Source organism: Centruroides vittatus, unplaced genomic scaffold (assembly GCF_030686945.1).
Source record: "Centruroides vittatus isolate TY-2023 unplaced genomic scaffold, ASM3068694v2 contig_854, whole genome shotgun sequence".
Classification (NCBI taxonomy): Eukaryota; Metazoa; Arthropoda; class Arachnida; order Scorpiones; family Buthidae; genus Centruroides; species Centruroides vittatus.
Genome location: NW_027122558.1, coordinates 1109787 through 1123894, shown reverse-complemented (window position 1 = coordinate 1123894; position 14108 = coordinate 1109787). Strand labels below are relative to the sequence as shown.

General features: G+C 29.3%; 1 protein-coding gene across 2 annotated transcripts in view; it reads right to left on the bottom strand.

Moving 5' to 3' along the window:
* The window catches only part of LOC136982556 (G-protein coupled receptor-associated protein LMBRD2), a 100264-nt gene that overhangs the window by 69558 nt on the left and 16598 nt on the right, over nucleotides 1-14108 (bottom strand). For both annotated transcript variants that reach the window (XM_067279054.1, XM_067279055.1), the window contains exons 5-6: nucleotides 10993-11160; nucleotides 7433-7643 (exon numbers count right to left, since the gene is read on the bottom strand). In XM_067279054.1, coding sequence (XP_067135155.1) covers nucleotides 7433-7643; nucleotides 10993-11160 — 379 coding nt within the window. The remainder of the gene's footprint in view (nucleotides 1-7432; nucleotides 7644-10992; nucleotides 11161-14108) is intronic.

The following is a 14108-nucleotide window of genomic DNA, read 5'->3' as shown; positions in this document are numbered from 1 at the left end:
TTTGTTGTTGAAGAGTTTGTTACGAATGATGAATCTGTGATAACGACGCAACGGGCCTTCCAAATATGCTTTCGGCTCGAGCGTCATGATCCGGTTCCGGCTGCACCAACAATTCGTCGTTGGGTTTCAAATTTTAAACGAACAGGTTCAGCTTTAAAAAGAAAGAGTCCTGGCCGCCCTACAAGCGTCACAAGACCGGAAGATGTGGAAGCTCTTGCACGCAAACATGCAGCTGCATTAAACATGTCTGATCGAAGTCTCCGCAGACTTTTACACAGCTTGCTCCACATGCATCCCTACAAAATAATGGTCGTTCAGTAGTTGAATAATAGGGACTATGCAATCCATAAAACTTTGTGTCAGGATATTCTGCAGAGCATTCCCCCAACAGCGATACCGATCTTTAGTGACGAAGCCCATTTTCATTTATCGGGGATGGTCAACAAACAGAACTTTAGGTACTGGTCTGACAGTAATCCTCGAGAACTCCACCAGCGACCACTCCATAGTCCGAAAGTTACGGTTTGGTGTACCTTAGGTGATTTCAGTGTGTGGGGTCCTTATTTCTTTGAAGAGGGCGGTGTTACAGTGACAGTAACGTCAGAGAGCTATTGTCAATTGCTTGAAAATTTTCTTTGTCCATTAGTTAACGGTTTACTCGATGATCATGATCCGGAAGATGTATGGTTTCAGCAAGATGGCGCCACGTCGCATACCTCTAGAAGGTCACTTGGAATTCTCAGAAACTTGTTTCCGGGCCATCTTTTCTCTTTACGGGGTGATATTGGTTGGCCACTGCGTTCACCAGATTTGACCCCATGTGATTTTTTTCTGTGGAGCTATCTCATATCAAAAGTGTACCAACACTGACCAACAAATTTGCAAGAACTCAAGGCAGCAATTACGCAAGAAATCAAGGCAATTCCACTGGACATGGTCCACAGATCAATGCAAAATTTCCAAAAAGGACTTCAAAACTGCATCGACATTGACGGTCGCCATTTAACTGATGTACTCTTCAAAACCTAATGGATGACAATGGCATACTGTGTACTTATCATGTATAAAAGATTTTTTTCTCTATCTTGCTTTGTATTTTTTTATTGTCGTTCCAAATCAGAACGTTCTTTCTGCCGTACGCTGTATATAAGAAAATAATTTGAATGAAATACTTGAATTACCTTAATCAACTTCATAAATTTTGATAATTCTAGATATCAGTAATATTGAATGTCTAACAATATTAGCCAGTATTTATTTTTCCAACTTTGATATTGAGAAATATCGTATCTATAATCTATTATTCAATATAGACTCTCGATAACTAGCACCGAGTTCGACGTTAATACAGCTTTTCTTGTCTCGCAAGCACTTTCGACGATTATAAGTTCGTCATTTTCAGGCGAAAAAGAATGGATTTGAAAAAATAGAACGTGCAGAGTTTTCCAAGTAGAAAATTTTCCGTTTTAGTTATCAAGAGTCTATATAACTTTGGCGTGAGCTTTTTTATTTATCTATTTCTATTATTCAATATCGTCAAACACCACTAATATACCGATAATTAGATCAACCGGTGTAGTTTACCTTGCAATACAAGTTAGATGAGTGATTATTACAAAAAGAATATGTGTGTGTGCAATTATTACAGAAAATATTGTAGATTTGCACTATCAAACTGGCTAGAATTAATCTGATCTTGTCATCTTGTTAAAAAGGAAACAAAAGCATTTCCTAAATAAATCAGTTTTCTATGTTATTTCTAATCAAATCTATTCTTTCATCCAATTTGATTAGTTTTATTTTAATGTCTAGATGCAATATTAGGTTTGTGTCATTCTTATTAATTTTAGTTTTTCATTTACTGTTTCTTGTGTATCTCTAATTTTCTACATTGCTTCCTAATAGAGTTTATAGGCTTTTGTTTTGAATCTACTTATCTAATGCACTGATTATGAAAGCTTACTTTGTGCATTATCTGTACACAAATCTAATTCTACTCTCCAAGACTAACTACAGAAATTTTTCAGCCTAACTTACTACATTAAGAAACTTGAATTTTCCAAAATAAATAATTTCATTAAATGCTTAACAATCAAGTATTTGATATGTATAGATTTATTCATTTCAGGCAATTACACATTTGCAAATTAATAATCTATCATGTGATCACAAATTATATTTTACAATAGACAGGATTTCTCCCTTGTCCTCTGTAATAATTATTTTTTGACTAGATTTTATCAAAATTGCACCAGATATTTAGGAAGTACAAGTTGAAATAAAATTGCAATTATTTGGTTGCTAATAATGGATAAAGGATCAATTCAGTTACTTAGAATTTCAAAATGTAACAAACTGAAATAATTTCTTCAAGTTTAATTACAGAAACATTAAATTATGAAATGTTAATATTGTAAAATACAAAATTATTATAGTAACAAAACAAATTTTATTGTTCTTTGAATTCAACTTCTAAAAATATTTTATTCTGTATGGTGTAAAATGTACCAAACAAATACAGATGACAAATACTATTATTATTATTAGCTAGTATCATGCCAATACCAGTAAAAATTACAGTAGTTCAATTTATATTAATTCTTAATAAAATTGTGAGCCAATAAATAAATCACAAACTACTGCAAATTAAAAAACCTCAACCTGTATTGAAGCTTATAAATTTGTTTCCAAAAACTTTCAGAAGGTATTAAAATCATCTTAACCATTTCAGCAACATTTTTTTACAAATATTTTTTAATGATTTATTAATAATCAATATAATCAATACAGTGAGCAATACATCATTCATTTGGCAGAAATGTTTCACTTTCCCAAGTCATTTTTAAAAAATTGATCATGTAGCACATAAAAGAATAGCCAAAATAAAGAAACATTATTTCTTCCCCAAAAATTATAACTACAATTATAAGCAAACGTAAAATAATGACAAAAAACTGATTATACAATTTTGTTTATACAGTGACATATCTCTCTCAATTATTAAACTTAATATTTTGTGGGACAGCTTGCTTTCAATTATGATCACACATCATTTTGGCATTCATACCACCAGCTTTTCACAAAAGCTGGTGGTATGAATGGTTGGTTGTTTCCCAAACATTTTGTATGAGTTCCTTCATATCTACCTTGTTTTTTGGTGGACCATCTGCTTCTGGGACCATATACTTTGGTCAGATGGGAAAAAATTTAATCTGTTTGGAGCAAATGGTTCATCAAAAGTATGGAGGAAAAAAAGCAATTAAACTCCAACTGTGTAAAGCCAGTTAAGCATGGTGGAGGATCAATGGTGGTTTGAAGGTGTTTCAGTGCAAAAAGATGTTGACAAATCAGCATTTATTGATGGAAGAAAAAAATTGATTTAAACATTCTAAAGAAATATTGGAGCAGTCAGTTGGCAAAATGGCGTTGGAAAATAACTTTGCTTTCCAACAAGACAATGACCTCAAACATAACAAAGATTATTACAAATTATTTTTGATTTGATGATATTACTAAGTCAGATTTGTCCCAATAACCAGATTCAATCCAATTGAAAATTTATAGAAAACTGAATGATAGAGAGGATGCCAAAAAACAAGGCAGAAATGAAAGAACTCAAATACAAAATGTTTAGGAAACAACTAACCCAAATCTTTGAGAAACAATGGTAGCAGTCAATGCCGGAACGATGTCTGATCATAACAGAAAGCGAGCAGCCCCACAAAATATTAAATTTAATAATTGAAAAATGTATCACTGTGTACACAAAATTGTATGATCAGTTTTTTGTTATTATTTTACATTTGCTTATAATTGCAGTTATAATTTTGGGAAAAGAAATGTTTCTTCTCTATTTTAGCTATTCTTTTGTTGCCCTACATCAGGGGTGTCAAGCTGGCACCCCGATGTGATTTTTTGCGGCCATGGGCCACAAAAAATCACACCAGTGCATCATATGCTATGATGCACTGGTCAACTGGGGGAGACTAAGTCGCGGTTACTTACCTCGCCAGTAACTCCAAGCCAATTTCAATCTAGAGATGCCAAGCTTCAAAACTCATCAAAAAGTCTTCTTTTTGCTTACAGAGCCATATATGGCGAGTAAGCATAGCTGCCACAGTCAAGGTGCATAACTGTATTTTCTTCAAATTTTAACAAAAGGCATTTGTGCTAGTTTCTTTGTCCCGATTGGCAAGTTAAAGATTTGTGTGATTTGTAGGTTGTTTTCTTTTATAACTTATTCAAAAAAATATAAGTATATGTAGTTGCAGTTATCTGAAGTTTTAAAATTTAAATGTAAACCCTAATTTTTATACAGAAAATGTCACTTTCAACCTGCTTTCAATGGTAAATAAAAAAACGAAAGACTGATGACAAGAGAAGAAAATTTGAAGAAAGGTGGGAGTCAAACTATTTTTGTGTGGAAGTGAACAATAAAATTACATGCTTAATTTGCAAAGAAACAATTAGTGTCGCTAAAGAATACAACATTACGCGACACTATAGCACTAATCCCAAAAAACAATTTTTATGCTTCGAAGGAAAAATAAGAAAAAGAAAAGTTAAAAACTGTGAAGAATTCACTTAATAGTCAGCAATGAGTGTGTACAAAATTCATGAAAAGTAATGAATTAGTAACAAGACCCAGTTACGAAATAAGCTATTTATTTTGTAACTGGCTAAGCAGTTTATTAGCAAAACATTCAAAATCATTCACCAATAGTTCTTTAATCAAGGAATGTATGATAAAAGCTGCTGAATTCATCTGTTCAGAAAAGGTACATGCATTCTGAGATATCTCATTATCAAGAAATACGGTGGCAGACAGAATTACAGGAATGGTAGATGGCATCAGTTCACAACTACAGGAAATATTTAGCAACGTCCAATGCTTTTCATTTGTGATTGATGAAAGCACAGATGTAAGAGATGTTGAACAAGTTACAGTTTTTTCTGTTGTTCTGATAACAACATGATGATCATCAAAGAATTGTTGGAAATGATCCCTCTCCACAGAACAACAACTTACGAAGATATTTTTGATGCCATATGAAAGCAGTTCAGAAAAATGCAAGCTTCCTCTTGACAAGCTTGTTTCTGTCACAAACTGATAGTGCTAAATCAATGATGGGTGAAACTAGAGGATTTGTGTCACGACTGACGAGAAAGTTACAAGATGAGTATTCAGATAAACCGAAAATTAGGGCTTTCCATTGCCTTATTCACCAAGTTCTATGTTTAACCATTGCCAATTTACTTTCATTCCTTAAAGATTTAGAACCCTTATTGCACAGAAGCTTGTTGGTTGTCCTGCCACAAAGTCCTGAAGAGCTATCTGCTTTTGGAGGAAATATTATTATTTCTTGAAAATGAAAGATGAAAACAACAAAAATGTATCAGTTATAAAAGTTCCATTGTGTGTAAAAGACCTAGCAGTTTTAACAGATATTACAAACCATTTGAATAATCTTATTATTACATTGCAAGGCAAAGATCAATTAATAATGAACATGTATGATGCAATTGCAAGTTTTGTAAAAAACTGACTGTTCAAAAATCATTTGCAAAGGAAAATTTTCATGTATTTTCCTACGTGTGAGCAGTTAAAAGCACAAAATCAAAGTTGCTTGTTTTCAGAATATGTTGATAAAATTGAAGAAATCAAAAACAAATTCGATAAATATTTTGATGATTTCAAAAAGTTACAAGAAATTTTCTTACTTTTCATTGGACCTTTTTCCTTTGAAGCTGAAAATTCTCCAACTTCAATAAAACTGGAACTGATTTCCAGAATGATTTGGTTTTAAAAGACAAATTTTGAGAAGTAGGAACTCCCAAAATATATTCCTATTTAGGTGAAAAATACCTGGAAATTAAAAAGTTTACTGCACAAATTTTATGCTTTTTTGGAAGTATGTACTTATGTGAGCAATTATTTTCATGCATGAAATTAAATAAACTGGCTTACAGATCAAGATTAACTTATAAACATATATCTGTCATAATGAAGATTGTTTGTTCTTAATCTTTGAATCCAGATGTTGGAAAACTAGGGGAGGAGGAAGAAAGTGCTGGCAAGTTTCCAGAGAAAACAATTAATTTTAAGTTTTATAAATATGTACATTAAATAAAATAAATGTTTAAATAAAAGCAATACTATAGCAATTATATATTGTTGAGTTGAATTCACTGAACTAATGAGTTTTACATAAAATAATTTACATAAATACATAATGTGTTTTAATTGCCCTATTTATATTCCTGCATTCTCACTTCAAATTATAATTTTAAGAAAATTTGTAAATGTGTTGTGGCCCGCACAAATCTTATCAGTTGCATTAAGTGGCCCGTTGTTTAAATGAGTTTGACACACCTGCCCTACATGATCACATTTTTTAAAAATAACTTGGGAAACCGAAACTTTCCTGCCATATGAACAATGTTTTTACTCACTGTATGTGTATTAAAAGTTAATTTTGAGGAGACAATAAATCTAAAAATAATTTTTTTAAATGTGATAAAATTTCAACAAATTATACTACTTTTAAAGTACTTCCATCTTTAAAAAAAATTGAACAAAAAATTTTTAGAAAACAATTATTGAACATAATATAAAACTTTTCTGTTCAGTCTATTCAATTGTCTATTTGTAAATTTTTAACATTAGTATTATAGAGAGACTTATTACTACTAAAACAAATTCTAATACAAAAAAATGTGATTAAAAACATAAAAGCAAAGATATAATAAAAGTATTGATAAAAATAAAAAATAATAAATAAGCATTTTTGAGAGAAAGATTAACATCATCTTAAAAATGATGTTAATTTGTTATATTCAGTCACTATTTCTGACTACACATGTATATCAAATTAATAAATTAACAGGACTGACTGAGAATTTAGATGATTAATCTTCAATTTTTAGTTATGCTATACTGACAGTTTGAATAAGTCATTCTTTTTTCTTAAATCTACAAAATTATTAGATTACTCAAATCAACAAAAACCAGATAATTAGTATCAAATTGTTCTAATTATACACTACTTCTAATTTTTGAATTATTAAGTACATTAATCTAATCAAATATAATTCAGCCAATTTAGTTTCCTAAAACATGTTAAACTGAATTTAAAAAATTATATCGCATTATTATTTTTTTAAAAGCGATTAGACAAGTGAAGTTAAGAATGAGCAGACAAGAAATTCAATAGTCATTTCAATAGAACATAATATAAAAAAATAGATGCATCTCTTATAGAGCCTTAAAACATTGCATTTAGCCCTTAATTTCATCAGCAGAGTTTATTATTAAGTTTTTATAATTATATTACATAAAATTAGTTATTTTTCCATTAAATTAAAAATATTTATTTAAATTCACTCTAGTTTTGTAATTATTTCTTTAAATTAAAATACTTGCAACTCTTACTTCCATGAGATCATCAACTCTTTCTTCTGCTTCACAACGCTCAGTACTAAGTTTAGCAGCTTTAAAATACAAATAATTAAGCATATAACCTCTTTTCGTTTTATTCCAACAACTTCTAGGAATTTCTACCAAACCATAACCCAATAACAGGACTAACAGAAATAATCCCCAAGTATTGCTTGCTGTTATACAAATCACTTTTAATTTTGATCTGAAAATATAAAAAATAGCATAAAATTATGATTTGCTATATATAAAAATTGCATAAAGGAAGAGTCTAATCACCAATTTTCTTACAATGCATACTATTAATTATTAATAAAAAAAATTAAGGAATGTTTTCATATTTCAAAAATTAAACAGACTATACCTAATAAATACAATTTAAATAATTAAAATTAATTTTAAAAAATTATTATTTAAACTCCTGATAAGCTTAAAGTAGTAACTGCTTCAGTAAATAAATTAATTACACAGAGGAAACCTTCAACCTCATTTTGAAGTTTCATAGTTGTATGTTGCTATAACTCAAGACACTTCTATGATTATAGAAGAAGTACAATAATCATACAAATCACAATATTGAATTGTAAATGTCAATTGACATTGTCAATAAATGTAATACAGCTCTAGTAGCTTTTGGGTCCATTCCCTCATTTATTATACAATGGGATGAGGCCAAAATTCTTAAGAAGGTTCCTTATACATCCAAAACTAGAGCCACTACCAAAGTTCTGTAAATTTATAAGGCATTACTGTTGGATGCATTAATAGGAAGGACACTTACAATCCATCCAGCCTGGAAGTTCCTCCTTATATACTCTTTGAATTTATTGTTATTAGTTGCAATTTTTAATTTTTTTGTTATTTATTATTTATATAATTTTTGTGAATGCAATATTATGCATTCTAGAATTTGAATTTCATACCAATCCATTTCTTGGAACTTGGAATTAAAGACGACTGTTTACACAGCCAAAAACATTTGTTTGAATATAAAGTTTTATAACAAAAATAATGTACACCAACGAAGCTTAAAATAAATTCCAGTAGGAGTTTAATGCAAGTAAACATACATAGGGGTTGTGAAGTCATTTTATATATTTATTACTTCTTATTTATTACTAAATGGCAGATTAAAAATATTACATATTACTCATACCTACTGCTGCACATTAAAATTTAATGAAAGCACAAATATTTGAGTGATGCTTCCATTGTTCCAGTATACAAGGTATGAATGAAGTGCAGTGTTTTTACTCAACAGTTCTAGCTTTTGAGACTGTTCAGATAAAATGGCAGATGGTATTTTTACAATTTAAAAAAATATTTTAAGTTTTAATTGAAATTATGTATTTTCCTTTTAACTATTGGCTGATCATCAGTGAATGTTTTAACTGTTTTACATAATTTTTCTTCTAATAAAAGTCTCTGAGAAGAAAGGCTATTTTGTTCTTGTAATTAGACATGATGGAATTGAAGATGACTTAGTTTCTTCCGTATTTTTTAAAATTGTAAAAATACTGTCTGCCATTTTAATTGAAAAAAAATGAAACCGTTGAAGTGTAGTTTGATATAATAATAATAATGAATGTTGTTGTATTGAAAATAACAAATCATTAAGGTTATAAAAATATATAATGATGTGATAGTTATGATATATAGGGTGTTCCCAAAACTAATGCAGAATTTAAATTTTGAAAAGAATATATTATTTATTAATTGGCAAAGTTGTTTCATCATTTTAGAGGATAAACATGCAATTAAATATGGAATAGAATATTTGACAAATGCTCCCAAACTCTTCTGACACTCATTCTTTTGACAAAATTTTCAATTATGGCTCAATTTTGACAATAACTTTTTGAATTTCTGCTTTCAAATCAGAAATTGCTCTTATTTTAGTGGTATAAACTTTGGACTTTACAAATTCCAAAGAAAAAGTTGCATGATGTCAGATTGCACAATCTTGGTAGCCAATTCTGATTGCTGTTGTGTGAGATGATTTGCTCACAAAACTTTTGCCACAACTCCATTGTTTCGTGTGATGAATGACAGGGAGGACCATCCTGTTGGAACCACATGTCACTCAAATCCATGCTATCCAAATAAGGCCACAAAAACTCTGATATCATCTTGTGATAATGCATACAATTAACAGTAACTGCATTTTCAGCTTCATTTTCAAATAGAAATATTGTCCAATCACTCCACCCATCAAAAATCCACTCCAAGCTGTCACTCATTGGGCATGCATCAGTTTTTGTTTTCACTCTTTTTGTACAGTCATTTCATTTGGAATGTTTTTCCAATTGGAAATGCCATGTAATTTGTCACAGTCACAACAAAACTTTCTTTGTACTTGTAATAAGTTTTGATAATCATTACGTGCTCCTCCATCATGTATTGCTCCATATTAACTAACTGCAATCTGTTTACTACAAGATGTCACTTCGTATGGCACTGCCAGCCAATGAGAAAAAAATGTCATGAAATTTAAATCCTGTATTAATTTTGGGACACCCTTTAGAGTTATAACTAAGATGATTAAGCAGCACAGAAGCCACCGTGCATTGAACAGATTCATAGAGTCTCTGTGGTTTATGCTATCTCCATTACAATGCACTTTTAGACCTCTAGCATTTCCTAAAATTTGTGGATCCAGGTTGCACCATCATTCAAAGGAATTGTGTACGCTCCTGATGCCTGGAAAGATATCTGTCTCTTCCTTATCATTGCATAGAATGTTCCTACTTTTGCTACCTTCTTGGTTTTCCCACTCAAATGGTTGTAAAGCTCATTTTGATCTAAAAACCCAAGGAAGGAGGGAATAATCCCCTCACAGTCCATGCAACCATATACTAGCATATGATAACATTTAACAAGCTTGCAAAAATATACAAGAAGGTAACTAAAGTAGAAAATTTTGATGTCACATTCAAGCATAACCTGACTTTATATAGCTTTTTACACTAGGATAAGGCAGAGAAGAACATCCTCCAGGTATGAGGAGTGTACACAATTTCCTTGAAGGGCAGAAGTTTCAGAATAGACAATGTCTATTGTAGAATATACTTCTAACCCCTACCCACAGGAGTCAAAGAACATCAATATGACTAATAGAGGCCTTATTCAACATTCCTTGCATCATCTGCTATGCAGCAGGGTAATAATCTTTTGGGACATAACTCCATAATCATGAAAGTCTGCAACCCAGTCCTAGACAAATTTTTGTAAATGATATAAACTGCTAAATCATCTTACAGTTATGATTCAATAATAATGCATTTTAGTGAGAACACATTATTAGTGAATTAGTGGTGGTGATGATGAATTTACTGAAAAATATTTTCAATTAAATTTTTATCTTATCAATCTCTAAATCATGTGTATCAATTTCTTATTTACAGAACTAATAACTCAGAATTTTATTAGTCAATATCAGCATACTACAAATATTATTTAAAGTATAGTACCTACACTTTAAATTTTAATGAAATGAAATAAATTAAAGTGTAAAAGATCTTACACATTTATTTATAAGATATATATCATCATACCCATCTAAATTGATTTCTGGTTGAGCAGCAACATATATTAGAAGAACACCAAATATCAGTAAATAAGTTCCATAATATATAGCATTTTCTATTACAGCTGTCTTCAGTTTACCAACAACAGTAAAATCCCCTGCAGTGGAATATGATTGCATCATTGGAAGTATAATCCTAGAAAAATATTTGAAATTTTTTAAAGAAATGCAAATAATATCTTTCAAGAAATATGATCTTTTATTATGAAAAAATTCCAAAATAAGATTTTATGGCTCAATACAGCAAATTTATTGTATCTTGTTAAGTCATTTAATAGAGTTATCATACAAAAAAGTCAACCTTTTAAGCCAGTAGAAAACTATTTCTCTCTCTGGACTAGTACCTTTTATCCAAATACTGATCATGATTGATCTATATTTGAATCAAAAGTACTAGTTGAAAGAGTGCAATAATTTTTTGTTGGTTGACTCTTCATATAAATATAAAAAGTATATAATTTAATGTTTGAATACAATATATATTAATAAAATCACTAATATCCATATTTCATTTTAGAAGAAACAACATAAGATTCACAAAACACATGAAATTACTAAATCAAATTTAATTATTTAGTCTTTATAGAAATATAAAAATGTTTTTGTACATTAATCAATGATAACTACAGATAACATACAGATATTTGAAGGTTTAATTTAACAATAGAAAAATATTTACACACTTTAAATCATTTAGTCAATTTTGCAAATTAAATCAAAATTCTAAATTACACTACCAAGATTAGCAAATCATATATCATAAATATATAATACAGCATATAAAATTTGTACTGAAAGAAATAAGTGATAATTAAAAATGAAGGATCATAAAAATAATGTTTCAATAAATTTGAGTAATGCAGGCTTAGCTTCTATTTGAGACAAAATTGAAAATTAAAACTAATATGAAATGTATTGTGTTATAAACTGCTTAACAAAATTTTTCCATAAGACAATTTTTCTAGTATTTTTATTGATTTAATATATATCTCCAGGAACTGCATTAGAAAAACTCCAATTAATTTGAAGAGATACAAATAAATCAGATATTATACTTTTGTCCATTTTGGACAGTCTTGTAAACTAGGACTTGTTGTACTAAGGGAAAATAAACACAGTTTCCCTGTACATTAAATTAAACCCTGTAACATTACATTAAATATATTTTAATTGAAAATTGTGTTTTTCTCTTCCTCATTATAACAAGTCCTAGTTCACAAGACTGTCCAAAGTACACAAAATTATATAAGTAATTACAGACAAGAAGCACATATCAAAATAAATGAGGTATTTATATATATATAAACAACTATACTTGCTAACTTTTAAACTACAAGCATATACAAAAAAGTTAACTTTCATAAAATGAAAATTATTTAAGAATAACTAAAATAAAAGTTACAAGTCATTCAAGAGACTTTTTACTCTGAAATTGTCAGGTATTAAAAATTGATTAAATGTTCTGTATATATAAATGGTAGTGCTTTTAAAAGAGCACTTTCAATCTTAACACACAACATTTTCCTGTCTCAAGTTCATTTGTTTCTTATGATGAAAATGGTTTTGCACATGTATTAATATTTTGATTATTATTAACAATCTTTGATCTTTTAAATACTAAAGAAATACATTTTAGTTTTATTAATATGATATATACTGAAAAGAAAGATTATTCTTTTGGATACACTCTAGCATAAGTTTATTATTTCAATTTCTAATAATTAAAAAATCTTTTGAAATCTGTTTAAAACACACACACAAAAGTTGGGATACTTGATTTCACTTGAGAAAATCATATACTAAGTAAATTTATCTACAGGACTCACTGATAGCCTGACACAGTTAAAAATGAAATTAATCACACATTCAGTACTGCATATATTTCACTCAAATAACAGACTGACCAATCAAATTTCATTTGGCCAGTTTTCGCTGATGTCCATTATCACCTCTTAATGACCACAACATTACCCTACTGTATTTGAATTTCTTGGTTTATTTCACATTCACTGGCCTCCAGACAAAACTTCTTATTCATGCCTAAGACCTGATAAGAACCAAGTGTAAGCTATTTAGTCTCACAAATGATATAATTCTACCAAAGCTTATAAAATTGAATAATTTTGGAAATGGAGAGTAGCCTATATCCTTCACAGGAATATCCTGAATATATGTACAAAGTTTCATAAAAATCAGTTCAACTGTTCTCATGTAATACTTGAACAGAAAGAGAGAGAAACTAAATTCAATTTTATATAAAAAAAAGATTAAACAATTGTTTTCAATTTAAAAGATCCCATAATTTTTATATAATAGGATCAAGAAAAATATTTAAATTAGAGAGGAATGAAAAAGCAAACGTTTCGGGAAACATGAGAAAACCGACAAATTTCATACAGACTTATCAATTTCATTCTATGCTGAAAATAAAATTGAAAGCTTTTTAATGATAAACATAAAAATACAATGTCATTTATTTATACTGCTTTACAAAAGATTTTGCTTTGAGTTAAATTTAACTGAAAACAAAACCCAATAAGAAAAAGCAATGGATGCTTAGAACAGTAAAAGATAATAAAAAATAACAAATCATAAATACCTAAATATAATAAAAAGATTATAAGACAAATGTGATAAATGAATTTATACTTTTAATAAAATTTCCTTTCTATTTATTGTTATTTTAAAATAACTTATTTCAACTATATATTATACATAATAAAACTTTAAATCAGAAATGGGCAACCTTTTTCTATGTAAGGGCCACATTTGAAAACTTTTGAACCGACATGGGCCGCATACAAGAGAAGAGTAAAAAATTGCCAGTAAATCAATTATTTATTCTTATATAGTTACAAATTAGCATAGGTATACTTAATTTAGCTTCTGGAACTGATGTGAATGTAATATATCGGAAATATTTGGTTAAATATTAGCCACTGCTAGTTTTAAATTAGTTTCGACGTGTCTGTTAGCCGATTTCTTGTTTTAATTTTTACTAAATTCATTGTGGAAAAACTATTCACATACATAAGTTGTAGAAAATAACGTTTGAATTTTTGCTGCATCTTCCTTCAGCTGGGA